This window comes from Chelonia mydas, chromosome 5 (assembly GCF_015237465.2).
Source record: "Chelonia mydas isolate rCheMyd1 chromosome 5, rCheMyd1.pri.v2, whole genome shotgun sequence".
In the NCBI taxonomy this organism is placed as follows: domain Eukaryota; kingdom Metazoa; phylum Chordata; order Testudines; family Cheloniidae; genus Chelonia; species Chelonia mydas.
This window is the reverse complement of record NC_051245.2, coordinates 60,628,226-60,656,217: the sequence shown is the minus strand read 5'-3', so window position 1 is coordinate 60,656,217 and position 27,992 is coordinate 60,628,226. Positions and strand designations below refer to the sequence as shown.

Below are 27,992 nucleotides of genomic sequence, written 5' to 3'. Positions count from 1 at the left end.
CAGGCCCGGAGCGTGGGGGTGGCGAGAACAGAGCCTGGGGGCGGGAGGGCTGGAAGGGCCCAAGAGGCACCTCCGCTTTCACTTTCACTCTCCAAGGCGCGGCTAAAGCAGGCGGCGGTTCCTCCATCCCGCCGGGCCCGGCAGCAGGTACCGGCGCCGCTCACCCAGCCCCGGCCTTCGCGGAGCGGGTGGCGAGCTGGGTGGTTCGGGGCCCGGGCTCCGGCGCGGCGCCAGCGGAGCCGCCTCGCCTCCCGGGGCGGGGGGACACGAGGCCCGGGCCCAGATGGGGGAGGGGTCCCGGTTCCCTCCCTCTGGCGGGGGCGGGTGAGCGGGCTGAGCCGAGCCGCATTTCACCGCCAGACGCGGGCAGCAGCCAGGGCGGCGTGTCGCTGAGGGGGCTGCGCAGCCCGCCGCCCTGACCCGCCTCTCCTGCGGCCCGGCCCAGCCCGCGCTGCAGCGCCCGCTCCCGGAGGGCGCCCCTCACCCCTCTCAATGCGCTCCCTCCGACACCCACCCCGGCACCCCGAGGCTGCACCCCACTGCCAGCCCCGCAGCGCCCCCGAGCACCCCACCACTGCCACCTGGGCACCCCAACATTACACAGCCAGCACGCTCACCCGGGCACTCCCAACGTCATCTGCTTCACAACTCTGCACCCGCTACAGATCTTAAAACCCACAAAACATTGTTTGGGCACCATGCCCCGAAAATAAGCTGTCCAGGTGTCAGACTCATGCCAGGAAAGGCCTTCTCACAAATATTCATGCAGGACATTAATATTTTTCATATACAGTTAAAAACTCCAGAAGAAACTGCTTGGCATGAGTCTGCTAAATTATCAGACTACTGATCTCTTTTCTATCAAGAGCCTCAAAAATATCTTCATCCCCTTCTATTTGCTCCTTTCAGGGGCTGTATGTCAGGAATAAGAATTGCATTTTCTGTTGTTACTTTTGTTTTTTGTATAATGTTTTGTGGGTTTATGTGTTTATATTCTCTCCCAGTAAATACCACTGCAATTAAAACTTGTTCTCATTTCTTTATAACCAGTGAGTATACTGTGGCTTTAAAAATATCAAAGGTTACTGACAGCCTGAAAGGTTTGCCTTCAGAGACATTTTAAATTAAGAGGAATTGAAGGACCATGGCAAGAAAAAGTGTATAAATCTCTTTGCTAATGGAAATAGACACAGGTGGTTACAGAACGTGAAGGTAGTTTAGGCCTGATCTTGCTGTTGGACCCACGTCTCTTCCAACCCTAATCTTCTATGATTCTATGCCAGAAGTCATTTGGGCTCCACACAGGTCAAGGGTCTGTCCATGTGGATTTGACTGGAGCATGAGGGTCTTATTTTTTTAGATCATAGGCAGTACTCATTGGTGGTGATGTCCATGACATTTACCGCAAAGAAAACTCTTTAATACTAACTGTGTTTTACAAATATTTCTTTTTTAGATTATCATATGTGGAAATCAACATAAGCAAGGCAAGAATGGCAGCCTTATTCTCTACTCTGCCATTTGCAGATAAATCCTCTCTCATGATGATGATAATGATGACGATAGGTGTTTTAAATGTTGCAGTTTCTGTGAATAATGACCACAGTAGCAACAACAGGGAGACAGCTGATGTAGTGTCTGGCAATGGAAGCAAACCGTTTCCTTGGGATAAAATGAGGCTTCCCAAGCATGTCATCCCAGTGCATTATGATCTTCTCCTCCATCCTAATCTTACCACTCTAACTTTTACTGGATTTGCCAGAATAGAGATTACAGTAAACCAACAAACTAGTTCAGTCATCCTGCACAGCAGACACCTGCAAATTACCAGGGCTACCATCCAAAGGAGAATGAGAAATACTCACACTGAAAAAGAAGTGATGGTTTTGGAATACCCACCATTTGAGCAGATTGCCCTCCTGGCAGCTTTTCCACTGCATGTTGGACAAAACTACACTGTTAGCATTGAATATTCTGCAAATCTGTCGGAGAGTTTCCACGGCTTTTATAAAAGCACCTATAGAACTGAGGAAGGAGAAGTGAGGTAATCCTCTTTTCAATTAACATTTCTTTCTGAAGAGTGAACTGTACTTGACTTTTTAGGTATAACAGCGCTAAATTGCTGCTTTTAGATTTTATTCTCATTTAATTTCTAATTTCTCTTTTAGAACCTCTGCTTTCTTCACTGAGACTTGTGCTTTGTTATAGAGAATTGAATTTATACCAAATCACATTCCAATATTTAATTTGTTGGGACTTTTAGTCCTTTCAGAAAGGAATTGAATTTTGTCATTATGGACCAAATTCAGGGGTCCTTAATGCACCAGAACTCCTATTGATGCCCCTGGAAGTTTTGATGCAAGGAAGAATGGTCCGCTGGTTAGGGTGCTATGGGCCTCAGGAGACCAGGTTCCATTCTCAGCTCTGCCACAGACTTCCTGTGTGATCTTGGGCAAGACACTTAGTCTCCTGTCTCAGTTTCTCATCTATAAAATGGGGGTATTAGTACTTCTTGGCCTGATAAAGGGGTATTGTGAGTTGTTCAGATACTGCCGAAATGGGGGCCATATAAGTACCTACTTACAAAGTGAACATCAAGTTTACCTTTTTGTCTTGCATCAGGGAGGTGGATGTTCTGTATTGATACTGCAATGTATGGGGCGTATTTCAGATTAAGATTTTTTTTATTTCTCTTTGTTTAATTACAGGGTACTTGCATCAACACAGTTTGAGCCAACAGCTGCTCGCATGGCTTTCCCATGTTTTGATGAACCATCCTTCAAAGCCAGATTTTCCATTAAGATTAGGAGAGAACCAAAGCACCTCGCACTATCTAATATGCCAATAGTATGTGGATATTTTTAATGTTACATTTTAGAATTGTTTAGTTTAAGAAAAAGTTAAAGCAGAGCAGAATATCCAGGCAAGAGCAATTCTCTTTGATATTAAACTGTTTTACCTTGATGCTCATATGTGTTTTGTTGTTTCTAGTAGTTCTAACATTGAGTTAAAAAGGAAAAATGCATTATCTCCTCATTGGTGGCTGTTTTAAAGTTCATATTTAGGGGATAGTCCTGTGAGATGCTGAGCAGCCTCGCTCCCATGGGAGGCAATGGAAGTTGGGGGCATTCAGCACCTTGTAGGGCATTCAGCACCTTATCTAGCCCATAATTTCATATTTTGTACATGAAACTGGGACCATCTAGACTTTAAAAATTAACCTTCAAGGAAGTTTGGAGGATGGGATAAATAGCATGATGATGCACTGTGACATGTATTAACTATGCAGGGAGTTATGCAACTAAATCTTTGTATTGAAATGTACCCCTGAGCATCTGCTAAAGGTTGCTTTTACTTTTTTTTTTAAAGGGACAGAGTCACATTTGTTTGAAAATTCTACTTGTATTATAGCTGCAAGTAGCATCTAATATTACTATAACTGAAAGTTGTTAGCAAGAAAAAAATATTTTTGGTTTGTTTGCCTGTGGGTTGGATAGCACTTTGTGTCCAGTAGGTTTCACTGTTTCCTCTGTATTGTCAATTTCTTATTTGCTGAAGAGACCCTTATAAACACAAATAGGGGAACAGCACAAAAACAAAACAAAACAAAACAAAAACCAATTAGAAACATTTTTTTTAAAAGAACATATTATATAGAGGGTTCTCTTTCAGAAATTTGAAATTTGAAATTTTGAATGTCATCTTAAAAAGATTTTGAGTTCACTGTGTCTCTTTAAACTGTTTTCCTCTTCCCTGTTTGGCTCTTTTATGCAGCCACGGGACAAACCAATTGACTTTTACAGCAGACAGCAAGGTACTATCAAATGTACAAAGCAAATTGAAAAAAAATTGAGAAATTATTTCTCTACTTTCATTCAGTTTTAAGTATAACAGGCATAGGTAGGGAAAAGTTCATACAAAAGGGTGAGTTTTCCTTTAGTTTAGTTTTGTTTTATTCAGTGACCCTTTAAATAATAGTGATGACATTTAAAAAGCTCCACAAACCTTCTGTTATGAATGTTGTTCCAGTCCATAGAATTATTGTGTGACAAAAGTTGTGCTCTAATTTTAGGTGAAATCTGTGAATGTTGCTAATTGGCTAGTTGAAGACCATTTTGATGTTAGTGTAAAGATGAGCACTTATCTAGTGGCCTTTATTGTTTCGGATTTTAAATCAGTCAGCAAGATGACAACCAGTGGAATTAAGGTAAATTTGTCTCATTTTCTACAATCTTGCTTTGTGATAGGAACAATAAAATTTTCAAATGGTTTAATTCTAAATGTCTTGGTTAACTAGATTTACATGTCTGTAGCTGCTATGGGATTGAGCGAGAAGAAAGGAATGGGTTTGTAATTAGATGGACTATTTGAATTATGATTTTTAGTAGTTTTATTTTCAGAATCTGTTTGTGTGCTCTCATCTCTGGTCACTTCAAAAAAGGGTTGAGTTTGGCTGGGTAAAATGGGGAAACCTGCACTGCAATTGTACCTGTTTGGTGAATAAATAAAAGGGACTGAATCTAAATTCAGTTTAAAAAACACATTCTTGGCTTTCATGCTTTTCTTACAAATTTTAGGATACTTCTGAGGCAGGAAATGTTACATCAAGCAGCTAATTGCGCTCATATTTTTGGGTGATAATTGAAATAAACAAGGCAGAGAACAAATCAGTTTCTATTCTATAAACTACCTATACTCGTATTCAGAAACCTTCCATGCTTGTGTGTTTTAGATATCTGTATATACTGTACCAGACAAGATCAACCAAGCTGATTATGCCTTAGATGCAGCAGTGAAACTTTTAGACTTCTATGAGAATTACTTCAGCATTCCATATCCCTTACCCAAACAGGGTAAGTGTTTTATCATTCATTTTATTTAAGTACCTTATTAAGTTGAGTTTAATAGAACACAAATCATGTAATATAGTTTGTTAGACAGGGTCAAGTTTGCAACATATGGAGACCATGTTCATCAGTGCCTCCTGAATTGTCTTGCATGGACTTGGGCATTCATTTTGGGTGCGGGAGGGAACACTTGGCTCTTTGTGTTTCCATGATATCACATAGCCTGTGAAAATATTAACACATTTATAATGTAACATATTGTATGCTGTCTCCTTGTTAACACTGTTGGTTGATATTTCAAGTAGAGAAAATTAATGTGTGAAAAATACTACTTGAAAACATTTCTGCCACTTTGGTTTTTTAGTAATCTCTGTCTTTACGAGGATTAAACCAATCTCTAATCTGGTGAAGGGTCATAATGCAGTGTTACCAGATTTGGGGTGGTTCTGTAATTCTATCAATGTACTGCTTGTGTCACTTGTGTTTTCATACAGAACTCTACTTCTCCCTTCTGCAAGCTTCCTCCCAATGGAGCTATCCTGCAGCACCTAGGTTCCCCAGGGCTGGGTTCCTCCAGCCCCAGAATCAGATGAACACACACACACAGACACACATTAACACAGCGTATCTGAGCAGACCGGGTCAATCAGCACTCCCAGGCTGACCCATTATATGTCCCTGGAGTCAGCAGGCTGGGTCAAACAGAACTTCCAAGATGCCATTCCTCCTATGCCCCTGGACTCAGCAGCCTGGGTCAAACAGCACTTCCAAGATGCCACGCTCCAATGCCACAGGTTCAACATGTCCTTATGCCCACTTTCAGGGTTACAATTATTCGGGTAGTAACCCACTTGATGAGCAAACCCCACAGGATTTTTGGGCTCTGCAGAGATCTTTAGCTTAGGTAAGAGGAGCGTTGCTGCAGCGCAAATGGGGAAGCCAAAAACACACAAGTGAGAGAGGGAGGGAAGCAACCAGCTTAACCATAAAAGTTACTTATTGCCAGGTAATAACCATACAAGGAGAGCCAAACAAACAAAACAGTTACAATATTAAATCTAGCTTAAATATGATTACAAAAGTCAGGTTTAGAAAACTCTACCTGATCACACAAGTCAGGGTTAGAAACTATACCTAGAGTACAAAAAAAAACAGAGTGAGAGAGTTGGGTTCTCACCACTCCATGAAGCTTGAACCGGTCAGGGTTCCCAAGTGGCGGTGGTAGCTGAGAGTCCAGAGTGCTGGAGACAGGCCGAGCCCCCAGCACGATCAGTCAGGAGAAGATGAAGCCCCAATGGAACTGATGCAGATTTTGATCCAGACATCAGAACACTTATTTGAGTGTGGGTAGGCGTTTTTTGTAGGAAAAAAAACAATGGTTCAAAGGAGAACACTAGATTTATTTATGGGTAAACTGATGGTTCAAGGGAGTATACCAAAGTTGTTTTGTTCAGACTAGACAATAGGAACGGATCATTCCTGGCTATGAGGGGTGTTCCTTCAAGGGAGCTCACAATGCAATTAGGCCAGTATTTTGGATGTCAATAAAGGATTTATTACTAGAATTGGTCTGATTACTACTGAGCTGGGTGTGTGCAAGGGTGGGTTCATTAATATCATGGAGCAGAGATCCCCCATCATGCAATGCTTCCTTGCTTTTCTGGTCCCAGAGTTCAGTGCAGTTCTCACCTTGGAATCTCAGTTCTCCATTCTGTATGCTAATGGAAATGCCTCCCTGTCCCATCTTCTATGCAAATGAGGCTAGGGGAGTTGCCTTAATCCTGTTACTCTTGTCGGCAGGGGTTTAGGTGTGTCTCCCACTGCCTTTTCAGTGCTTTTTGTAAGTCTTTCTTCTGATCGGTTTTGGTTCAAGCAGAAGCTGGGCGGGGGGGTCCTTCGTGAGTCAGACAGGCTGGATACTGTGCCCTGGTTCCCCGAGAACACAGAGCCGACAGGTAACAGCAGCCCCTGTCCCTGCAACCATTACTCCAGCCAATGAGATACCACTACCTTGTTTGTGGCACCTGCTCGAGGAATAGAGCCACTGGATCCATGTGACCTTAGATCCTATGGCCCTCGTCCAGACTTGTCCCTACTATCACTCTCCAAACTGACCTATATGGATGTGGCTGCTGAGATCCCCTCTGTGACAAGTAAGGATTGCAGAGTCCTTTACCCACTTTCATAGAATAGCAGGGTTGGAAGAGACCCCAGAAGGTCATCTAGTCCAAACCCTTGCTCAAAGCAGGACCAATCCCCAACTAAATCATCCCAGCCAGGGCTTTGTCAAGCCTGACCTTAAAAAGTTCAAAGGAAGGAGATTCCACCACCTCCCTAGGTAACGCATTCCAGTGCTTCACCACCCTCCTAGTGAGAAAGTTTTTCCTAATATCCAGCCTAAACCTCCCCCACTGCAACTTGAGACCATTACTCCTCGTTCTGTCATCTGCTACCACTGAGAACAGTCTAGATCTATCCTCTTTGGAACCCCCTTTCACGTAGTTGAAAGCAGCTATCAAATCCCCCCTCATTCTTCTCTTCCGCAGACTAAACAATCCCGGTTCAGTCAGCCTCTCCTCATAAGTCATGTGTTCCAGTCCCCTAATCATTTTTCAGAGTAACAGCCGTGTTAGTCTGTATTCACAAACAGAAAAGGAGTACTTGTGGCACCTTAGAGACTAACCAATTTATTTGAGCATAAGCTTTCTACTAGCTCACGAAAGCTTATGCTCAAATAAATTGGTTAGTCTCTAAGGTGCCACAAGTACTCCTTTTCTTTTTGCTAATCATTTTTGTTGCCCTCCGCTGGACATTTTCCAATTTTTTCACATCCTTCTTGTAGCGTGGGGCCCAAAACAGGACACAGTACTCCAGATGAGGCCTTACCAATGTTGAATAGAGGGGAACGATCACGTCCCTCGATCTGCTGGCAATGCCCCTACTTATACATCCCAAAATGCCATTGGCCTTCTTGGCAACAAGGGCACACTGTTGACTGATATCCAGCTTATCATCCACTGTAACCCCTAGGTCCTTTTCTGCAGAATTGCTGCCTAACCATTCGGTCCCTAGTCTGTAGCGGTGTATGGGATTCTTCCGTCCTAAGTGCAGGACTCTGCACTTGTCCTTGTTGAACCTCATCAGATTTCTTTTGGCCCAATCCTCTAATTTGTCTAGGGCCCTCTGTATCTTACCCCTACCCTCCAGTGTATCTACCTCTCCTCCCAGTTTAGTGTCATCTGCAAACTTGCTGAGGGTTCAATCCACGCCATCCTCCAGATCATTAATGATTGAACAAAACCGGCCCCAGGACCGACCCTTGGGGCACTCCACTTGATACTGGCTGCCAACTAGACATGGAGCCATTGATCACTACCTGTTGAGCCCGACAATCTAGCCGGCTTTCTATCCACCTTATTGTCTATTCATCCAGCCCATACTTCTTCAACTTGCTGGCAGGAATACTGTGGGCGACCGTGTCAAAAGCTTTGCTAAAGTCAAGGAATAACACGTCCTCTGCTTTCCCCTCATCCTCAGAGCCAGTTATCTCATCATAGAAGGCAATTAGATTAGTCAGGCATGACTTGCCCTTGATGAATCCATGCTGACGGTTCCTGATCACTTTCCTGTCCTCTAAGTGCTTCAGAATTGATTCCTTGAGGACCTGCTCCATGATTTTTCCAGGGACTGAGGTGAGGCTGACTGGCCTGTAGTTCCCTGAATCCTCCTTCTTCCCTTTTTTAAAGATGGGCACCATATTAGCCTTTTTCCAGTCGTCCGGGACCTCCCCTGATCGCCATGAGTTTTCAAAGATAATGGCCAATGGCTCTGCAATCACATCTGCCCACTCCTTTAGCACTCTCGGATGCAGCATATCCAGCCCCATGGACTTGTGCTCGTCCAGCTTTTCTAAATAGTCCCGAACCACTTCTTTCTCCACAGAGGGCTGGTCACCTCCTCCCCATGCTGTGCTGCCCAGTGCAGTAGTCTGGGAGCTGACCTTGTTCATGAAGACATAGGCAAAAAAAGATTGAGTATATTAGCTTTTTCCACATCCTCTGTCATTAGGTTGCCTCCCTCATTCAGTAAGGGGCCTACACTTTCCTTGACTTTCTTCTTGTTGCTAACATACCTGAAGAAACCCTTCTTGTTACTCTTAACATCTCTTGCTAGCTGCAACTCCAGGTGTGATTTGGCCTTCCTGATTTCACTCCTGCATGCCCGAGCAATATTTTTATACTCTTCCCTGGTCATTTGTCCAATCTTCCACTTCTTGTAAGCTGCTTTTTTGTGTTTAAGATCAGCAAGGATTTCACTGTTAAGCCAAGCTGGTCACCTGCCATATTTACTATTCTTTCTACACATCGGGATGGTTTGTCCCTGTAACCTCAGTAAGGATTCTTTAAAATACAGCCAGCTCTCCTGGACTCCTTTCCCGCTCATGTTATTCTCCCAGGAGATCCTGCTCATCAGTTCCCTGAGGGAGTCAAAGTCTGCTTTTCTGAAGTCCAGGGTCCATATTCTGCTGCTCTCCTTTCTTCCTTGTGTCAGGATCCTGAACTCGACCATCTCATTGTCACTGCCTCCCAGGTTTCCATCCACTTTTGCTTCCCCTACTAATTCTTCCCAGTTTGTGAGCAGCCGGTCAAGAAGAGCTCTGCCCCTAGTTGGTTCCTCCAGCACTTGCACCAGGAAATTGTCCCCTACACTTTCCAAAAACTTTCTGGATTGTCTGTATGTGCACCACTGTATTGCTCTCACAGCAGATATTAGGGTGATGGAAGTCTCCCATGAGAACCAGGGCCTGCGATCTAGTAACTTCCGTTAGTTGCCGGAAGAAAGCCTCGTCCACCTCATCCCCCCTGGTCCAGTGGTCTATAGCAGACTCCCACCACGACATCACCCGTGTTGCTCACACTTCTAAACTTAATCCAGAGACTCTCAGGTTTTTCTGCAATTTCATACCGGAGCTCTGAGCAGTCATACTGCTCTCTTACATACAATGAAACTCCCCACCTTTTCTGCCCTGTCTGTCCTTCCTGAACAGTTTATACCCATCCATGACAGTACTCCAGTCATGTGAGCTATCCCACCAAGTCTCTGTTATTCCAATCACATCATAATTCCTTGACTTTGCCACTGCTCTGCTTAAGGCACTTCTACACATCTTTCCAATGGAGCTAATGTTTTATGGGGGACCTGGCATAGTGTCGTCACACCTGGCTGAATTTCGACTAACCAGTGAAACATGAGTGGGTGACAGCCATATTCTCATAGTGTCACACTTCAGGTTCATCATTAGATTTGAGATCCAAGGTCAAGCACTCCAACCACCTCTGAAATATCTACATGGCCACACAACACACACTCTCGAGTGCCTTGCTTTGTTGAAAAAATTATCTTATGTTTAAAAAAGAAATAAAAATTGTAGAAAAGTGGATGAAGTATTTATTCCCTAAAATGTAAGCAGTAATGATTCCATACACTCAGTAAGATGTTCAAAACAAGCTCAGCATTGGCCTATCTTTTTCATTTAAGTTGATGGGAGTTTTTCCCACCCAGTATCAGGTAAAGGAAACTATTAACAAAAAACTGTTGAAAAATACCTAGCTTCCTACTTAGGATAGCTCCTTCTCTGTCTTGCACAATAGAAGGTCCAGAATAAAGTTAACCAGTTTCTGTCCTGTGCTGTCATTACTTGCCACAGATTTTGTGACATGCATCTTGTGTTGAGCTACCCAGAATAGTCTTTCAAGTTAATAGTTTAACTCTTGCCTGATACTTCATATAACTTCAAAATATATAAAATCTGCACTTGTACTACTGAAACTAATGAAAACTATTTCTCTTTATTTTAATAAAAATGTGTTTGATACTGTGTTAAATGGGTGAGAGAGAGAGCACACAGATAAGTGAGTTATTATTATTTATTTTTAGATCTAGCTGCTATTCCTGATTTTCAGTCTGGAGCTATGGAAAACTGGGGACTGACCACATACAGGGAATCTTCTTTGCTATATGACCCTGAAAAGTCCTCTGCATCAGCTAAACTTTGGATTACTATGATAATAGCCCATGAGCTGGCTCATCAGGTAAAGGTTAGGGGAATACCATGGGATCTAAAAGTTTGTTAGTTTGGTTTTATTGGCAATGTGGTACAATACCAAGTCATCCTAGATATTTATACATTGAAAACAAGTTATACATTGAAATTTATACATTGAAAACAAGTTATTAGACTTATTAGAAACTTTTGAAATAGATTGGCTTTTGAGACTAAAAGGTTCCGAATCATCTATAACTTGATTTTATATTATTTACTGGGCTAACATGATTGCTTCTTTTTTATTTTCTCCAGAGTATTTTAACTGTATTACTCATAAGAAACTTGTGGGTGTAAAAGTGTAATTTCTTGGATACATTTTAATACTGTTTTATATTAGTCACGTTTAATAAGGGAGCCCTAAGTGAGATTAAAGTCCATTTATCATAGACCATTATACTGTGTTTAACTCGTCTTTGTCCTCTGTTAGACAATGACAAAATGAACAAAGAATAAGAAAACTATGACCCATTTACACAGCAATACGAGGAGTGAAAACAAAATGCCTGCTGAGACGACTGATTTGAATGCTTCTTGAGCCTATAGGTGGGCATGAGGACCCATGCCACAGGAATGCATTATAGAGTTGATGGGTGGTAAACTCATGCTAGGCATCTTTCACACTGCCCCATAAACCCCCGAACTTCTCTCTCCTGGGTCTACATAAATTAGTTAGTGAATTAACTAGTTAACTTAAGACAAGGCTGATAAGCACCTTTTATTATGAGCAATATTTTTCTTTCAGTGGTTCGGAAACCTAGTTACCATGGAATGGTGGAATGATCTTTGGCTAAATGAAGGATTTGCAAAGTTTATGGAGTATGTGTCAGTCAGTATTACGCATCCAGATCTGAAAGTTGTAAGTATTAATTACTTTCCCTTTTTTATTTATTTTAAACCATATTTTAAAATGGCTGAGGGTAATTTATTGATGATTTGCAATGGTAAGCTTATTGGGCAGCACACAGATTTGCCCTGAGCTAATTTTGTTGTTTTTATATGTAATTTTTAAAAATTAATGTGGAGTAATTAGGTTAATCATCTTTTAAGGATTACAAAGTAATTATAACATTGTGTAAATACAGATGATCAAAGCTGATTACAGATTATTCTGATTGCAGTGAAGGTGGGCTACACATACAGCACTGCAGCAGCACAGCTGCACCGCCGTAGCACTTTGTGAAGACACTACCTATGCTGTCGGGAGGGCTTCTCCTGTTGGCGTAGTTAATCCACCTCCCCAAGAGGCGTAGGCTGTGTCAATGGAAGAAGCCTTCTCGTCGACATAATACTGTCTAACCTGGGATTTAGGTTGGTATAACTGCGTTGCTCAGGGGTGTGGCTTTTCCACACCCTTGAGCGACGTAGTTATATCGACATAAGTCTGTAGTGACGACCAAGCCGGTGTGTTGTATCTTAGAAAGACTCATCACCCTTTTGGAATGTCTGAATGTAGATGATTTCACATTCTCATTTCACCAGAGATTGCTACTTTGAGCGCGTTCCTACAAAGACATATGGGCCTGATCCAAAACCCAGTAAAATCAGTGGGAGTCTTTCCATTGACTTTCCTGGGCTTTAGGGTAAGCCCCATCTGTGCAATTTTATTCATATAAGTAGTTTCACTGACATCAATTTATGTTAATAAGTCTGTGCAGCATTTTGCACATTACAGTAGCTTTATAATGGGCGATTGCAATCTCTAAATGAGATGTATTTTGTTTTAAAATAATGCATTTACTACAAGTGCTGGAATAAAAAGAAGATGCTTTTGTTTTCTTTGTACTGTCTGAAAGTCACATGGAAGAATTCTAAAACAAGTGCAAATATTTTCATCTTCAGTTTGGTTTGCTGTTACATCTGTATTCAATAGTCCTTGAATAAAAAAAACATTTTTTTCTCCTATTAGGAAGATTATTTTTTAGGCAAGTGTTTTGATGCCATGGAGGTGGATGCATTAAATTCCTCACATCCTGTGTCTACTCCTGTGGAAGATCCAGCTCAAATTCAAGAAATGTTCGATGATGTTTCCTATGAAAAGGTAAATTGTGTAACTATTTTTCCTTACACTTTTGTTTCAGTGAATATTGTTCATGAAGCTTGCTTCGAACTAGACATTGGGGGTGACACTGGATTTCACTCTAATGAAGATAGATGGCATCTCTGCCATTACTGTAAACATACCTCATTCATGACTTGTATGATTTCTGCTGTTTCACTTATGAAACTCTCTTAGGCAGACACTGAATTGTGGGCTAAGTTCCCCACCTATAAAATGAACATCATAATATTCCCTTTATCTGTCTTGTTTAGATTTTAAGCTTTGCGGGGTAAATATTGTCTCTTGCTGTGTGATTGTACAATGTATAGCACAATGGGGCTCAAACCTCAGCTGAGGTTTCTAGGCATTATCATAATTCTAATAATAGACTTAACTTGCTTAGCCAAAGCTACCTTTGAAAGCAGTGGTAGTGAAAGCCAAAGTACTATATTAGTACATAAGGTTATGTCAGGTGATGCTTTAATCCAAGAGCACTATGAATTTAGAGTTAACTGCTAATGATATTAACAATAATATTGATTTAAAAAAAATTAAAGTATATCAGACTTTATATTTTATGATCTAAAGATTAGTTTTGTAAATTTTTTATCATTTCCTTTGCAGGGAGCTTGTATTCTAAATATGTTAAGGGATTACTTGAATGCAGATGTGTTTAAAGCTGGTCTTGTACAATATCTGCGGAAGTACAGCTATCAGAATACAAAAAATGAAGATCTATGGAACAGTCTGGCACATGTAAGTATTTCTTGGCGGGGGAGGAGTGACGGGTTTGGTCACAGAGACCCCTTTGGGACTGTCACCTGACCTGCTGAAACTACCTCTGAGCCCGTTTTCCCTGCCAGCTTGGGACTCCAGAACCCTGTCTTGTTAAGCCAGACACGCTACTTTGCTGCAACACAGACCCAGGGTCTGAACCACACCCCCAAAGCTGCAGACTTTAACCAAAACTGCTCAGCAGGTTTCCTATCTCCAGCACCCAGACATCCAGCTCCCAGTGGGATCCAAACCCCAAATAAATCCGTTTCACTTTGTATAAAGCGTATACAGGGTAAACTCATAAATTGTCCTCCCTCTATAACACTGATATGCACAGCTGTTTGCTCCCCCAGGTATTAATCACTTACTCTGGGTTTAATAATAAACAAAAGTGATTTTTATTAAGTATAAAAAGTAGGATTTAAGTGGTTTCAAATAATAACAGACAGAACAAAGTAAGTTACCAAGCAAAATAAAACAAAACACCTAAGCCTAACACATTTAAGAAACTGAATACAGGTAAATCTCCCCCTCAGAGATGTTCCAATAAGCTTCTTTCACAGACTAGACTCCTCCTTAGGCTGGGCCCAATCCTTTCTCCTGGTACAGACCTTGTTAGTTCCAGCTCAGGTGGTAACTCGGGGATTTCTCATGACTGGCGGCCCCATTTGTTCTGTTCACCCCCTTTTATAGCTTTGGCACAAGGCGGGAATCTTTTTTCTCTCTCGGTCCCCACCCCTCCTTCTAAATGGCAAAGCACCAGGTTTAAGATGGATTCCAGTGCCAGATGACATGATCACTTGTCCTGTGAGACTTCATTACCCAATGGCTGGCACCCACCTATACAGGAAGGCTTACAAGTAAACAGAGCCATTTACAACCAGTTGTCCTAGTTAATGGGAGCCATCGTGATTCCAAGCCACCATTAATGGCCCACACTTTGCATAGTTACAAGAGGACTTCAGAGTAATACTTCATATTTCTAGCCTCAGATACAAGAATGATACATTCGTACAAATAGGATGAACACACTCAGTAGATTATAAGCTTTGTAATGATACTTTACAAGAGACCTTTTGCATAAAGCGTATTCCATTTACATTATATTTACACTCATAAGCATATTTCCATAAAACATATGGAGTGCAACATCACAAGGGGTTGTACCCAAGCATTTCCCTGTGAATAACCACCATCCAGCCTCATATATTACTGAACAGAATAATCACTGTGAGCTGCGTTAATTATTCAGAATTGTAAAATTAAAGGGAAATATTTAATTTTTTCAGACTTGTCCTGTGGGTGATACCCAGGAAAGCCAACTACAAGGTGATGGCTTTTGCACCAGAAACCAGCAAACATCTTCAAGTGCAGTAAGCTTCTATTTTCCTACTTATTGATAGTTATAAGTCTTCTGTGTTACTGTACACTAACATTTAATTCTTCAGTTTTCATCATGTTTAAAATTAGTATACTCCCTGCCTGAGAGTGTGAGACTATTGTGCTCAGAACCCTACTTGTGAGAATATAAGTTCATTGGATACTGCTGGAAGCCTGGACTTTATATTACTGTTAAAAATTTACCTTGGGTTTTACTTGTTGAATATGTACTTGCTTGAACAAAAATCTATCCCCTAAAGAGCCCAATACTGATTGGTGCATTTATATGGCTGTTACTGGTATTAATCATAAGCATCAAAAGGTTATTCTGTCCACCATAAGGTGAAGGAGTCACAATGATATCCCAGGCCCCAATCCAAACTTCACTATGTAAGTCCTGTAAACTTGTTTTTTCGATCAACAGTTGGTAGCTCTTGTGAAGTTGCCACTCACTCATCTTTGCTTCCTTGCCAGTATATTTCATCCTCACTCTGTTCTTATGTATTTTGTTTTTGCCTCATATAAATCAGCACTGGACCAGGAGAGAGATTCTTGATGTGACAACAATGATGAACACTTGGACATTACAAAAGGGTTTTCCACTAGTAACTGCCACAGTAAAAGGAAAAAATGTCCATCTGCAGCAAGAGCACTATATGAAGGGATCAGATTCTTCTCATTCGACAGGGTAATAGAAAATGAGCACGTGATGCTCTCCATCATAGTCTAGGCAAACTGGAAAATCCACTAGTGACAGTCTATTCTGCATAGTAGTAACTGTTATTGCTGTTCTTAAAGGAACAAAAATTACATTTTGGCATTGCTTATTTGAAAATAGGTATAGTGTTAAGAAGCTATAACTGAGGTCCATAATAATTAGTCCACAGAAATAAAAGTGTCTTATATCGGAGCTTTCTGGGGTATTCTTCTGCTAAGTTAAGATTGGGGTAGAATACTGTAGCAAGAGAATGGCCATGTTTTGTCTCAGCCATGAGAGTAATGAAGCCTGCGTAAGTCTCCCTACACCAGGGGTGAGCAAACTTTTTGTGCTCAGGGCCATATCGGGTTTCCAAAATTGTATGGAGGGCCAGTTAGGGGAGGCCCAGCCCCCACCTCCTATCTGACCCCCCCGCTTCTCGTCCCCTGACGGCCCTCCACTCTTGCCCCATCCACCATCCCCAGTCCCCTGACCACCCCCGGATTCCCCACCCCTGACTGCCCCCCCTGGAACCCCTGCCCCATCCAACCCCCCTGTTCCCCGCCCTCTGACCTCCACCCCCGAACTCCCCTGCCCTCTATCCAACTCCCCCTGCCCCCTTACTGCGCTGCCTGGAGCACTGGTGGCTGGTGGCGCTACAGCCGCACCGCCCTGAGCACCGGGTCAGGCCATGGCTCTGCAACTGCGCTGCCCGGCCTCCCAGAGCGTTGCGCCAGCGACACAGGGCGCTGAGGCTGCGGGGGAGGGGGAACAGCAGGGGAGGGGCTGGGGACTAGCCTCCCAGGCCAGGAGCTCAGGGGCTGGGCAGGAGGGTCCCACGGGCCGTAGTTTGCCCACCTCTGCCCTACACCATGAATCTTACCTCCACATACTCCCAAGAAAAGTTTCAGAGTCAGTCACTTCCGACTCTTTGTCCCCAACATAGCAGCGTAGCTCACTACTCAAATATAGGTCCAACCTTCTCTAGAGTAGCTATTGCAATTAAATATTCTGTCACTAAAATAACCATTTTTACGTTGCAATAGGTACTTGTGGCATGTTCCATTAACGTACATTACTAGTAAATCTGACACCGTGCAAAGATTTTTGCTGACAACTAAAACAGGTAACATCCTTTAAAGTGATTAGTCCATTTGAAGGATTAGCTACAGTGCTTGCAAAGTTTAGCCATTTTAGCTCTACAGCTATTTTATAGGGGGGGTGGATGAAACTGGTAGTTCTACCTTTTATTTTTGTTATCACAGATCTAATTTCAATAATGCTTTTAAAAAAGAGAATGCCAGGTTTTGGCAGATGAGATATAAAACAGCTGAATTATATATAACCTGCTGGAAAAATTGGATTTTCTAGTGAAAATGTTGACAGACTCCTATAACAACATTACTGAGCTATCTCTCTTAACGTATTCAGAAACTATAGCATCTCTTCCTTTTAATCGCTGAAAAAGAGACCAAGACCAGCATTAGCTATTGTACCAGGATTATTTTTTGTCCAAATTTAATGTATGAAATGGACTGTGCAAGTGCTGGGCTCTTCATCCATTATGTGGTCGTCTTATCAGATAATGTTTTAATCAATAAGAGAGAATGGAGTTATAATTTTATTTTGTTTGCAGATGTCCTCATCCTCCCAGAAGAGGTTGAATGGATAAAATTCAATGTGGGAATGAATGGTTATTACATTGTGCACTATGAAGATGATGGATGGGATGCTCTGATTAGCCTTTTAAAAGAAAACCATACAGCAATTAGCAGCAATGATAGAGCAAGTCTCATTAACAATGTATTCCAGCTTGTGAGGTAAGGCACACTGTATGAGTCTTAAAAAGACAAATGATACAATTCAGATTGTGTGCCACTAAAGCAGAAAACATTTACTCTTGTATAATTTGTTGTTATTAAATCCTTTTAACAGAGAGGGGTCAGATTCTGATCTTGTTTACAGCAATGCAAATCTGGAATGTCTCCATTGACTTCAGGGGAGTCATGTAACTGAGGACATACACTGGCCCTGAGAACATAACCATTATGATCAAAACACTGTCTCTGATACTGTGTAAATCAGCGAATTCCAGCAGCACTGATCTGCTCCCTTTTGAAAATTAGGATTAGAACAAGATTTTCAATTAAACCTAAAATTTGGTGGCTTAAATCAGTCCCTTATGGGCAGCGGTTCACTTTTCACAACCCCATCGCTTCAACTCAATTTGCACTCTGGAGGTGCTTGTGTGTGACCACTACCTTAGATACGGAACCATTTCCTGTCGCAGGTCAAGTGTTTGGCATGGCTGTGCAAGGATTTCAAGAGCTTTTGTAGGCTGAGTATCAGATCCCAGAAGGTTTCATGTCTTATGTGGTTTGTCGGCCACATTTGTCTTTCTGGAGTTTGTTTCTAGGCTTTTCCATTTGTGTGATGATAACTTCAGGATTCTAAAAGAATTAAGTAGAAATTAGCTCATTTAATTTTATTTATAATGTTCTCTCTCTTTTTCTCTCTCAGTATTGGAAAACTATCAATTTCTAAAGCTCTTGATTTATCTTTGTATTTGAAACTTGAATCCCAAATTATGCCTGTATTCCAAGGTATGAATGAGCTGATTCCTATGTACAAGCTCATGGAGAAAAGGGACATGGATGATGTAGAAAATCAGTTAAAGGTAAGACGGAAAGCACCTAAAACTGGCTAACACTAAAATAGTGGTTATACCCTGTAAGCACACCTTTAAAAAATACAGGTATTGGTAGCAAGCCAGTAGAGTGGAGTGGGTTTTTTTTATTTTATTTTATTTAAAACCCAAATTTAAACTATTTATTTTTCCGTCATAGTTTTTTCTTTATGGCCTCTGGTTCTGTATTCATTTCCTGGCGGAAGGCAGGGAGTAGGTGGGGAAGTTGCCATCATGGTGATCTGTAGAGCTGTGACCTGGAAGCGGTGTTCTATCAAAGGTTATCCTGGGAGCCCCATCAGTCCCGTGATGAGCTGCCAAAATCTTAACAACGGGTTCCCTCCTCACCCCACGAGGGGGTTGTTGCTAACCCCCACCCCCGGGACCCCTGCCCTGTCCCCTGACTGCCCCAGAACCGGGCAGGAGGGTCTCGTGGGCCACCGTAGTGGGTACCCACGCCACCTCTAAGAGCCAGAGGCACCTGCCGGGGGGGTGAGGTGGGGAGTCCCGGAGGTGCTTACCTGGCGCAGCTCCCAGGAAGCATCCGGCAGGTCCCTCTGGCTCCTAGGGGCGGGGGAGTATAGCTGGGGGGAGCAGGGGGAGCGACCGCTCCTCCACTGATCACATCAGAAGTGGTGCCTTAGGCGCCGACTCCCTGGGTGCTCTGGGGCTGGAGCACCCACGGAGAAAATATGGTGGGTGCAGAGCACCCATTAGCAGCTCCCCGCCCTGCACCCAGCCCCATCTCACCTCCGCTCCTCCTCCCCTAAACACACCGCCCTGCTCTGCTTCTCCGCCCCCTCCCCCAGCTTCCGATGAATCAGCTGTTCGGTGGGAAGCCGGGGAGGGCAGAGAAGCAGGCGGCAGCTTCCCGCTCAGGCCGAGGGTGTCTGAGGTGAGCTGGGGTGGGGAGCGGTTCCCCTGCGCGCCCCCCGGGTTACCTGCTGCAGCGCGGGCAGCCCTCCTCGCGCCCCCCCTCCCCTCCCCAGCTCACCTCCGCCTCCCTGGGCCTGAGTGGGAAGCCGCGGCCTGCATCTCAGCCCGCCCCAGCTTCCTGTGCAAACAGCTGATTTGCTGGAAGCCTGGGGGGGCCGGAGAAGCAGAGTGGGAGGTGCGTTCTGGGGAGAGGCGGAGCGGAGGTGAGCTGGGACCAGGGGTGGGGTGGGGAGCTGCCGGTGGGTGCTCTGCACCCACCAAATTTTCCCCTTAGGTGCTCCAGGGCTGGAGCACCCACGGAGTCGGCGCCTAAGGCGCCACTCTTGGCCGGTTAAATTTAGAAGCCCTTTTAGAACCAGATGTCCCTCGCGGAACAACCGGTTCTAAAAGGGCTTCTAAATTTAACAACTGATTCTAGCGAACCAGTGCAAATCGGCTCCACCTCACCACTGCATCAGTCCTTATTGCTTTCTCCCTCTCACCAGAGGAGAAAGGGCTTATTTTTGCAGAGGCAATAAGAGAGAAAGGAGGTACCGAGGGGGCAGGCACTTGACAAGATGAAATGTCAACTGCAGATAAACAGACAAAAAGCTGGGAAAGAGAAGATGAGCCTTTGCCAGCCTGAGAATCCCTGGAGTAGGACTGCTGCCAGGAGTGAGTTCCTTTCCCTGGTGGCTGCATGTTTTTCTACTGTCCCAGTATCCTGTCTGTCCTGCTACCTTGCTCTGTTTGTCAGATTAGTATTTCCAGACCCTGCTTTCAGCTCAGTCAGGAAGGCAAGGGCTGTGAAATTAGAAGTAAGATTGTAAAATAAGCAAGAAATGTGTGTTTACAAAAAATTGGGGTGTTTAAAAATCTTATTCTTTCCTCTAAGTATAGTTCTAGAGAAAATGAGATAGGTAGAGCGTTCAGAGCCATTCCTTGCAGAATGTTGAGATGCAATAGCTTGAACTATTGTTTGGTATTATAATTATACATTAAAAGGCGATGCTGTAGCAATTATGATTTATATTATTTAGGAAGGATGTAATTTCTTTCTAATTTGCTTGTTCCAGAATTTGCTGAGTTAACTTTACTAAACCAAATTCACCCTGGGATAGCACTGTCTGCACTGGAGTTACACCAGGGATGGATTTGGCCCATTAATTTTACACAAAGCAGTGAGTTGACTGCACTAGGTCCTATGGAGTGTAGGCCCCAATCCTGTAATCAGATTCACATGGGTGAACCTTTACATCCATGGAGATCCCCACTATATTTGGGCTGCTTTTGTATGGGGGATGCCAGCCACCTGCCTGCATGTACAGAGAGGGGACAACTGAATGGTGGCTGCACAGGGGATCCATCCACGTCGGTGTAGGATCAAGGTCATAGCTGGTGGAGTAGTTGAACACTGAAACTACTTGTCATCCCATTATATTTAAAACTGATGTATTAAAATAACTGATTGTTGGTATGGCACAAAAACCTGATTTTCAGAGAGAGAGACGTGAACAGCTAATAAGTTTAATTTCTGCTAAATGTTGGTAAAATTTGTAAAATGAAAATATTTTAAAAGTGACATGGGTTTGAAGATTTATTGGAGGATTTAACCAAAGATAAGTGGATTAGATGTTGATTTAAATTACCAGTGCCAACAATAGTAGAAGTAATGCATTTGAAGAGGCAGTATTTATACTTAAGTGTGTTAAATAGAATCTTTTTATTATTAAATTGTTTTAGGGGTACATAGTAAATCTGTTTAAAGACCTAATTGACAAACAGTCCTGGAATGATGAGGGCTCAGTGTCTGAAAGAATGCTTCGCAGTTCCCTACTTCTGTTTGCGTGTGCGCGCAAGTACCAACCGTGTGTGGACAAAGCAGAAGAATATTTTATGAAATGGAAGGAATCCAATGGAACTTTACGGTCTGTTTTCATAGTAAATTCAGTAGAGGTGAAGGATGAATTAACATTTTCCCTTTTGATTTAGTATTGGTGAACTGATCTATTAATAAAGCAGCTGCTCATATTTCAGTCCTTTCAGGGACCCAAATATTAACCTTTTTTAGTACTTTCTCATCTCAGACTCCAGACTCCCAATTCCCTCTGGACTTGACAGCTATTGTGTATTCATTGATGGCTTATATATCACCTTGTACTTTGGAACTTGATTTACTAAAGGTGAAAGGGAAAATGGAAATTAGAGTTGTGCCCCTTTGTTTTGCTTTTTTATGATGGAGAAAAAAGGTCTGAAGGGTTTTATTTTACACTATATACTTTCAGGTCACCTGCTACTCACTAACATTTTGGATACAGGCCATCTTTGTTAAAGATTCAGTTTCTCCACCCCTTAATTTCACGAGTCAGAGTTCACAGTAAACATGCTGAGATACCACCAGCAGGTCATCTAGCAAAACCAGCATTCCTGATCTTTCCATTGTGAAAAACACCCAAATAATGAAACAAGCCCAAATTTAAAAAAAAAAAGCTTTTGCCAGCCATCTTTGGGAGAGGGCTTGTTGACCAGGACACCTCTTTAAGAAAGTGACATAAGATCTGTAACTCTTACATAGGTAACATGACTACTGTTTAAACATCTCTGAATAACTAATATCTCTTAATAGAACTCTTCCTTGGCAAAACAGGATCTGCTCTGGAATGAGGCTTGAACCTGGGTCTTCTAGGTTCAAAGTAGCGTGTGTTGCCTACTAAGTCTCATTAACGGTAAATACCAGGATACTTTTAGACTGAAGGCAAACTCCTCGTCTGGCAACACTTAAGAATCCCTAATAGGGACAGAAGGAGAAAAATTAAAGACCTAATTCACCCTTTTGTTACACCAGAATGATTCCCTGGTGTAATGGAATGGTGAATCAGAATGGAAGTATCCATCATAATGGAAATATGAAGCAGAGTATAACTTGGTGTCCAATTTGTTGCAGTTTGCCCAATGATGTTAAAACTGCAGTATATGCTGTTGGAGCCCAGACAATCGAAGGTTGGGACTTCCTTTTTAGTAAATACAGGCTGCCTTGGTTCAACACTGAGAGAAATCAGATTGAAGTTGCTCTCAGTATTAGCAGAAATAAGGACAAACTTCAGTGGTGAGTAATATACTGTTTTATGAAGGAAGTGTTTGCATGGGAGTGGAGAGGGAGGAACCAAACTTAGGAGCTACAGCAATGAGCGCTTCTGCAGCATCTTCAATGCACAGCATTATAAAATGCCTTATAAAAGAAGGGGAATTTGCAGTTTAAAACTTGACACCAGAGGCTGGTGTGTACGCACGTCTGCATTTTCAGCTGTCAATTGGAGAAAGGCAGAAACAAGTGACTATTTAGGCACTTGATTACCTTTTGCATGTAAAGTTACTGTAATTGCAGTATGCCTAGATATTTCTTATGCATGCAAGGTGGGATTGACTCTTAAAAACATTGTCCCTCAGTGTTTTGAGAGAGCTCCAGACACAGTAGATAAATGCCCTCTCTCCTTTTAGCATCATGGGAGGAAAGGAACATTTAGAAATGTTACTGCTACCATTTCTGCCACGGATTTGCATTGTGAAACTGAGCTAGTCATTTAACTGTGTTGATGCTACCAAGAGACACTCACATTTTTTTTATGAATAGGGCCTCAGTTTCCCTATCTGCAAAAAGGGGATGATACTTATCTATCTCTCAGTACAACTAAGGTTCACATTAATGTCGAGATCCTGGGATGAAAGATGCGGTTAAAGTTCAAAGCATTATGTTGATTTTATTCTACATTTCCTGTAATGGAGATAATCTTAGTAACTTTCATGATGAACTTCATGGGACTAGGGTGATGCAAGTGGCTCAGAAGTCTTTTGCTAAAGCAAATTTTATCTTAAAAAAGTAAAATTGAAAGTAGGACAGTTATAGTGATTAGCCAAGGTGTTAAGAAGTGCAGTTTTAACAAAGTAACCCATCCGTCATCTCTGCCTAACAGTCTAGTTACCTTTTCCATTTCCATCCTCGTTGGGTTTTTTAGGATAATGGATCAAAGTTTGTTTGGTGACGTAGTAAAAACTCAGGATCTTCCACATATTATTGTGTATGTTGCTAAAAACCCATCTGGCTATCATCTAGCATGGACATTTTTGAAGGAAAACTGGAATAAACTTGTACAAAAGTAAGTTGCACAGATTGTTTTACTCAGACCCTTATGCTAGCTATATTTGACATCTATTTCTCCATTTTAAATTAAATCATCCATTTAATAAATCTTTGGTAATTGGTTTTTGGCTTTTTTGCTAGGTTTGAACTTGGCTCACCTTCTATAGCCCACATGGTAATTGGAGTGACAAATCAATATTCTACAAGGGAACAGCTTGCAGAGGTGAAGTGTCTTACTTTCAGATCATGCATTCTGGCTGGGGTTTTCAGAGCTGCCTAAGGGAGCTGGAGACTAACTTCCTTAGACTCCTTTGGAAACACCAGAGTCTGTTTTATGTGCAGAAATGGCTTTATGAAGACGATAGGTATAACCTGTGATTAAGCCTAAGGATCGTGCAAATATTGGAAGTTAGTAAACATTGAAGTAGTACTGTAGCTCCCCTGAAGCTATACAAATGCTATACAAGTTGTGGGTTTGAGGACCCTAAGCATAGCAGTGTGTGCCAATAGCAAGGGAAAGAATGGCCCTGTAGTTATAACACTGGGTGAGGGTCAGGTGTCTGTTGCCTGCTCTGACACAGAGTTCTTGTGTGTCCTTAAGCAAATCACTTAATGCCTCTGGGCCTCAGGTTTTCAGCTGAAAAGTGGCAATAGCACTTCCCACCCTCACAGGAATGTTGTGAAGATACTGTACATATTAATGCTTGTGAGGTACTGGATACTAAGATGAGCACCATGGCAGAGTGTATAAATAAAATTGGTCAGGCTAAACTTGATAGAAGTGGTACAGAAATGACAAGCCTTCCTAGATGGGGGAAGAGATATGCAGTGCACTAACCAATCTACGTGCTCTGCAACCTATACAACAAGCACAGACAGCTCTCCTGTACATGGAAGTGGGATGCAGCCATAGTTTTATTTGCTGATTCCATAATTTTAAACGGCATCCCATTCCTCCACAAATATCAAAAGCCCCAGATACCTTGTACGCAGCTGCCAAAACCTTCACTGAAAGCCTCCATTTTAAATCTAAATGGAGCTTCCCCACTACAATGCTACAGAATCCAAGGAACTTGCTGCAGAATTTAGGTCTTGCTTGCAGCAGACGACACATGGTCTTCAATATGATTTTAATGTAGGATCAAGCAGAGCTCATGTTTTCAAACAAACATGAATATATTCAATAAATGACAAAATGACTTGTTTTCCCACAGTAACTCTGCAAAGAATGACTTATCACATCAGAATAATAAGGAAAGTCTTATAGTGACCTCTGGTAGCATTCGTCTGTCATTAATACTAGCTTGTACCATAGACTGTCTTTCCCCTCGGTGGTTGGGACTCTCCCTTAAAACACTAGTTGGGAAGTAGTCGTTGGCTGTGGAAGGCCTGACAACAGGGCTCCTTCACTGCAATGGGGGTGTGATGTGGGGAACACCAGAGCTGAGAGCTACCACAGGGGTTTCCATGCTGAGCCCCCAGCCTCCTGTTGACTTTGCTGTAGATTGTAGTTAAAAAAAGCTTCTAAAAGTGATCCACTGTTGCTTACATTGCTGCCACTGCTCTCAGCTGGTTTAATTGAGATGGTATTAAAAAAATGGTGGTTGTTGTCTTAGCTGCCTTGTCAACACTAGGTGCCTCAGTGTGGCAGAGTGCTGGTTTTACCAATGGTGTGAAGTTTTTTAGAAAACTGCTGTCATGTAGACAGTCACAGTAGTCAAGAGACTTAATCTAGGTCACACTGGAAACCTGGAGTTTTTTGCCATTAAACCTGTGCACTAGTTACTCGACTTCACTGCCTCTTAATCATGCATCAACTGTTTATTCTAATTTTTTCTGATAGGTAAAAGAATTCTTCAATTCTCTGGAGGAAAAAAGTTCACAGCTCCGCTGTGTCCAACAAGCTGTAGAAACCATCGAAGAAAATATACGATGGATGGACATAAACTTTGAAAAAATCAAAATATGGTTACAAAATAACATGTGAAGGATTTATTATTGCATCTGGCTTTGAATATTTGAATGTAAATTACAAAACATAGTGAAAATTTCAAAAAATCTGAAGCTTTTTTGTTGTTTTTGGGTGAGGAGATTTACTTAGAGGTGATAACATGGGCCCCATTCTGTTCCTTTGTATGAGATTGGCTATTGATTTCAATAGGAGCAAGATAGGGCTCTCTATATGCACACCTTCAGTCCAATAATAAACCATCATCCACAATTTTTGAGCAATTTTTGGCCTGTGTAAACTGGGGATTTTGAATTCTAAAAAATGGATTTACTGTTCTATTTTGAGGAAAAACTAATTGTGAAATGACAGAAAATGGATGAGTACACAACTGAACTATAAATGGAACACTCCACATTTGAGATGGCATAGAAGTTTGTATCCCCTTGCCAAACACTAGGTACGACTAGCAATTTCTGCTCAGGGTAGCCCAGCACTGGAATATTTATAGGTATGCTAGTTTAACATGGAGATGATTTTTTAGCACCTACTTTTTACCTGTATTTTGTGAATCTGCAGTCAGTCCATCAAAATAATTTATGTAAGACACCATGAGGAATTTAATCCTTTCCTATATCAAGGTGTACAGTATTAGAGTGTATATTGCAACTATAATTAAGATTAATACACTTCAAAAGTAGAAGTGATAAGAAGTGCAGTTGAATAACTTATTTTTCCCATACCTCCTCTTTTTATAATTTATATTGCTATTGCTTCATGAGAACATTTTTTTATTATGCCTTATTTGACTGTGGAAAGTGAATTACTCGCTTACCTTTATATTAAATCTTATACTCCTTTTTAATATAGAATTACTTTAGAGTAATAATGAAAGTGAATCTGAAAGTAATGAGTGAATCTGAAAGTTTAACAGGATCAGAGATATTTAATATTTTAGATCAGTATAATTAGTAACTTTTTGGTAGGGTCAGGGTGATTTCAGTATTTGCTGGTAATTAGCTCTTTTAACTAATTAAAGTGCACTTTTAAAAAATAAATGTCCTTTTCAGTAGATTAACCTGTTTAAAAAGTGATTACTAAATATTACTCATTTTTATTGTAATGGGGCCCGTTCTCCTATTACAAACCTAAGACAAAGAAGAAAGATGGTCAGGTGCATAATGCATGACATCTAGGTTGCATGTTTGGCTTTTTCAGAGGTCTGTATGATCTTTACCAAGTTCTTTTCTGTTGTGTGTCTTTCTTACAGTAAAATGGGAAATGGAGAAACTGACTATACACAAAATACTGTCAAATGCATAATCTGAAAGTGAAAACAGTTTGGTTTTTCCTCAGATCTGTCAGTTGTAATAAGGTAGAATGGGAAATATCAAAAACTTCAGACAGAAGTGTGATTTCTAGGTTGCTGGCAATCCTTCATCAGAGCTTTAGTGGCCTATCTGTAAAACTGGATTACTTCTGCTTACCTACCTAACTAAAGTGGTGATGTTTATTTAATTAATGTTTGTAAAGGGCTTTGTGCTCTTCAGATGGAAGTGTACACTGAAGGAAAGGCTGCTTTCATGTTGATTATGATGTCCTTCAGTAACTGTTAGGAAATACCCTCACCATTGGTCACTGTTACTAAATTCATACTAAAGGGAATTCTGAATGTGCACCAGGGAAGAACAGACACCCACAGAATTATTGCAGTAAATATTTATAAAATTGATTGTATAACCATACCAGGAAACATGTTTGACAAGCTGTTTAAAACACAAATCTGCATATGTCAACTGAATTTTGCATCTCTTGCAATTTTGCATTTGTAAACATTTTAAACTGATGTTCTCTCTCTCTCTCTCCGTGTCATGGAGAGATGTAGTTTGAAATTCTGAACTAAAAATAAATAGAAAAAGATAGTTAGTTTGTTTTTGTTATTCTCAGAGTAATTGACCCCAAAAAGGAAATTAACAGAGATGCAAAGACTCTAACACTTTAGGGCATGTTAACCATCACTCAAGAAGTGTTAGTTCTGACCGTTGCATGTGACCAACACAAATTTAATCAATTTTATCTTTGAACACTACAGTGTATAGTGCAGTCAAGATCCTCCAACACTATGAGAAATGACACACATGGCTAAAAATCTGTGTAGATTAGCTGCTGTGTGCTATTTTTCCCCAAGAACTAGCATGACCGATGTAACCCATTCTGAATTTTATTTTAATTAAATAACTCTCTAGGATCTATGTACCTGGTCACCTTCTGGGAAATAAATAAAAGCAGTTGTGAAAATCCATCTCAAAACAGTATTTTACTAAATACTCAAAGTATTAATAAATTTGGCTTTTGTGACTACCTGTTGACTGCATTTATTGAATTCATTTTTTGAAGTTTACTTGTTAATTTTTTATAAAATACACTTTGTCTTATGACGATGCTATAGGTAACGTATGA

General features: G+C 41.6%; 2 protein-coding genes across 5 annotated transcripts in view; one reads left to right on the top strand and one right to left on the bottom strand.

The window, feature by feature from the left end:
- The window catches only part of LOC102930320 (endoplasmic reticulum aminopeptidase 2), a 40,355-nt gene extending 39,674 nt beyond the window's left edge, over nt 1–681 (bottom strand). Inside the window, exon 1 of the mRNA XM_037903290.2 lies at nt 618–681. The gene's annotated coding sequence lies outside the window, so the exon portion shown is untranslated. The remainder of the gene's footprint in view (nt 1–617) is intronic.
- On the top strand, nt 35–27,893 carry ERAP1 (endoplasmic reticulum aminopeptidase 1). 4 transcript variants are annotated; one of them, XM_037903283.1, is made up of 19 exons: nt 35–147; nt 1,457–2,044; nt 2,709–2,847; nt 4,073–4,207; nt 4,733–4,853; nt 10,785–10,939; nt 11,696–11,809; nt 12,860–12,991; nt 13,616–13,747; nt 15,058–15,141; nt 15,679–15,836; nt 16,892–16,971; nt 17,482–17,665; nt 18,366–18,522; nt 21,190–21,374; nt 22,391–22,552; nt 23,460–23,600; nt 23,726–23,807; nt 25,428–27,893. In XM_037903283.1, exons 2-19 carry the CDS (start codon nt 1,494–1,496, stop codon nt 25,569–25,571), a joined length of 2,856 nt encoding a protein of 951 aa, XP_037759211.1. In that variant the 5' UTR covers nt 35–147; nt 1,457–1,493; the 3' UTR covers nt 25,572–27,893. The 4 variants fall into 4 exon arrangements, with proteins under 4 accessions (XP_037759211.1, XP_043402651.1, XP_037759213.1 ...); XM_043546716.1 differs by having other exon boundaries at nt 23,415–23,600; XM_037903285.1 differs by lacking the exon at nt 23,460–23,600.
- The last annotated feature ends 99 nt before the right edge of the window (nt 27,894–27,992 follow it).

Bases quoted from the DNA above. Each gene is read 5' to 3' on its own strand.
- ERAP1 (XM_043546716.1), top strand. From the start codon at position 1,494: ATGGCAGCCTTATTCTCTACTCTGCCATTTGCAGATAAATCCTCTCTC. The intron at 2,045-2,708 runs GTAATCCTCTTT...GTTTAATTACAG, and splicing joins ACTGAGGAAGGAGAAGTGAG to GGTACTTGCATCAACACAGT. The intron at 23,808-25,427 runs GTGAAGTGTCTT...TTTTTCTGATAG, and splicing joins CAAGGGAACAGCTTGCAGAG to GTAAAAGAATTCTTCAATTC.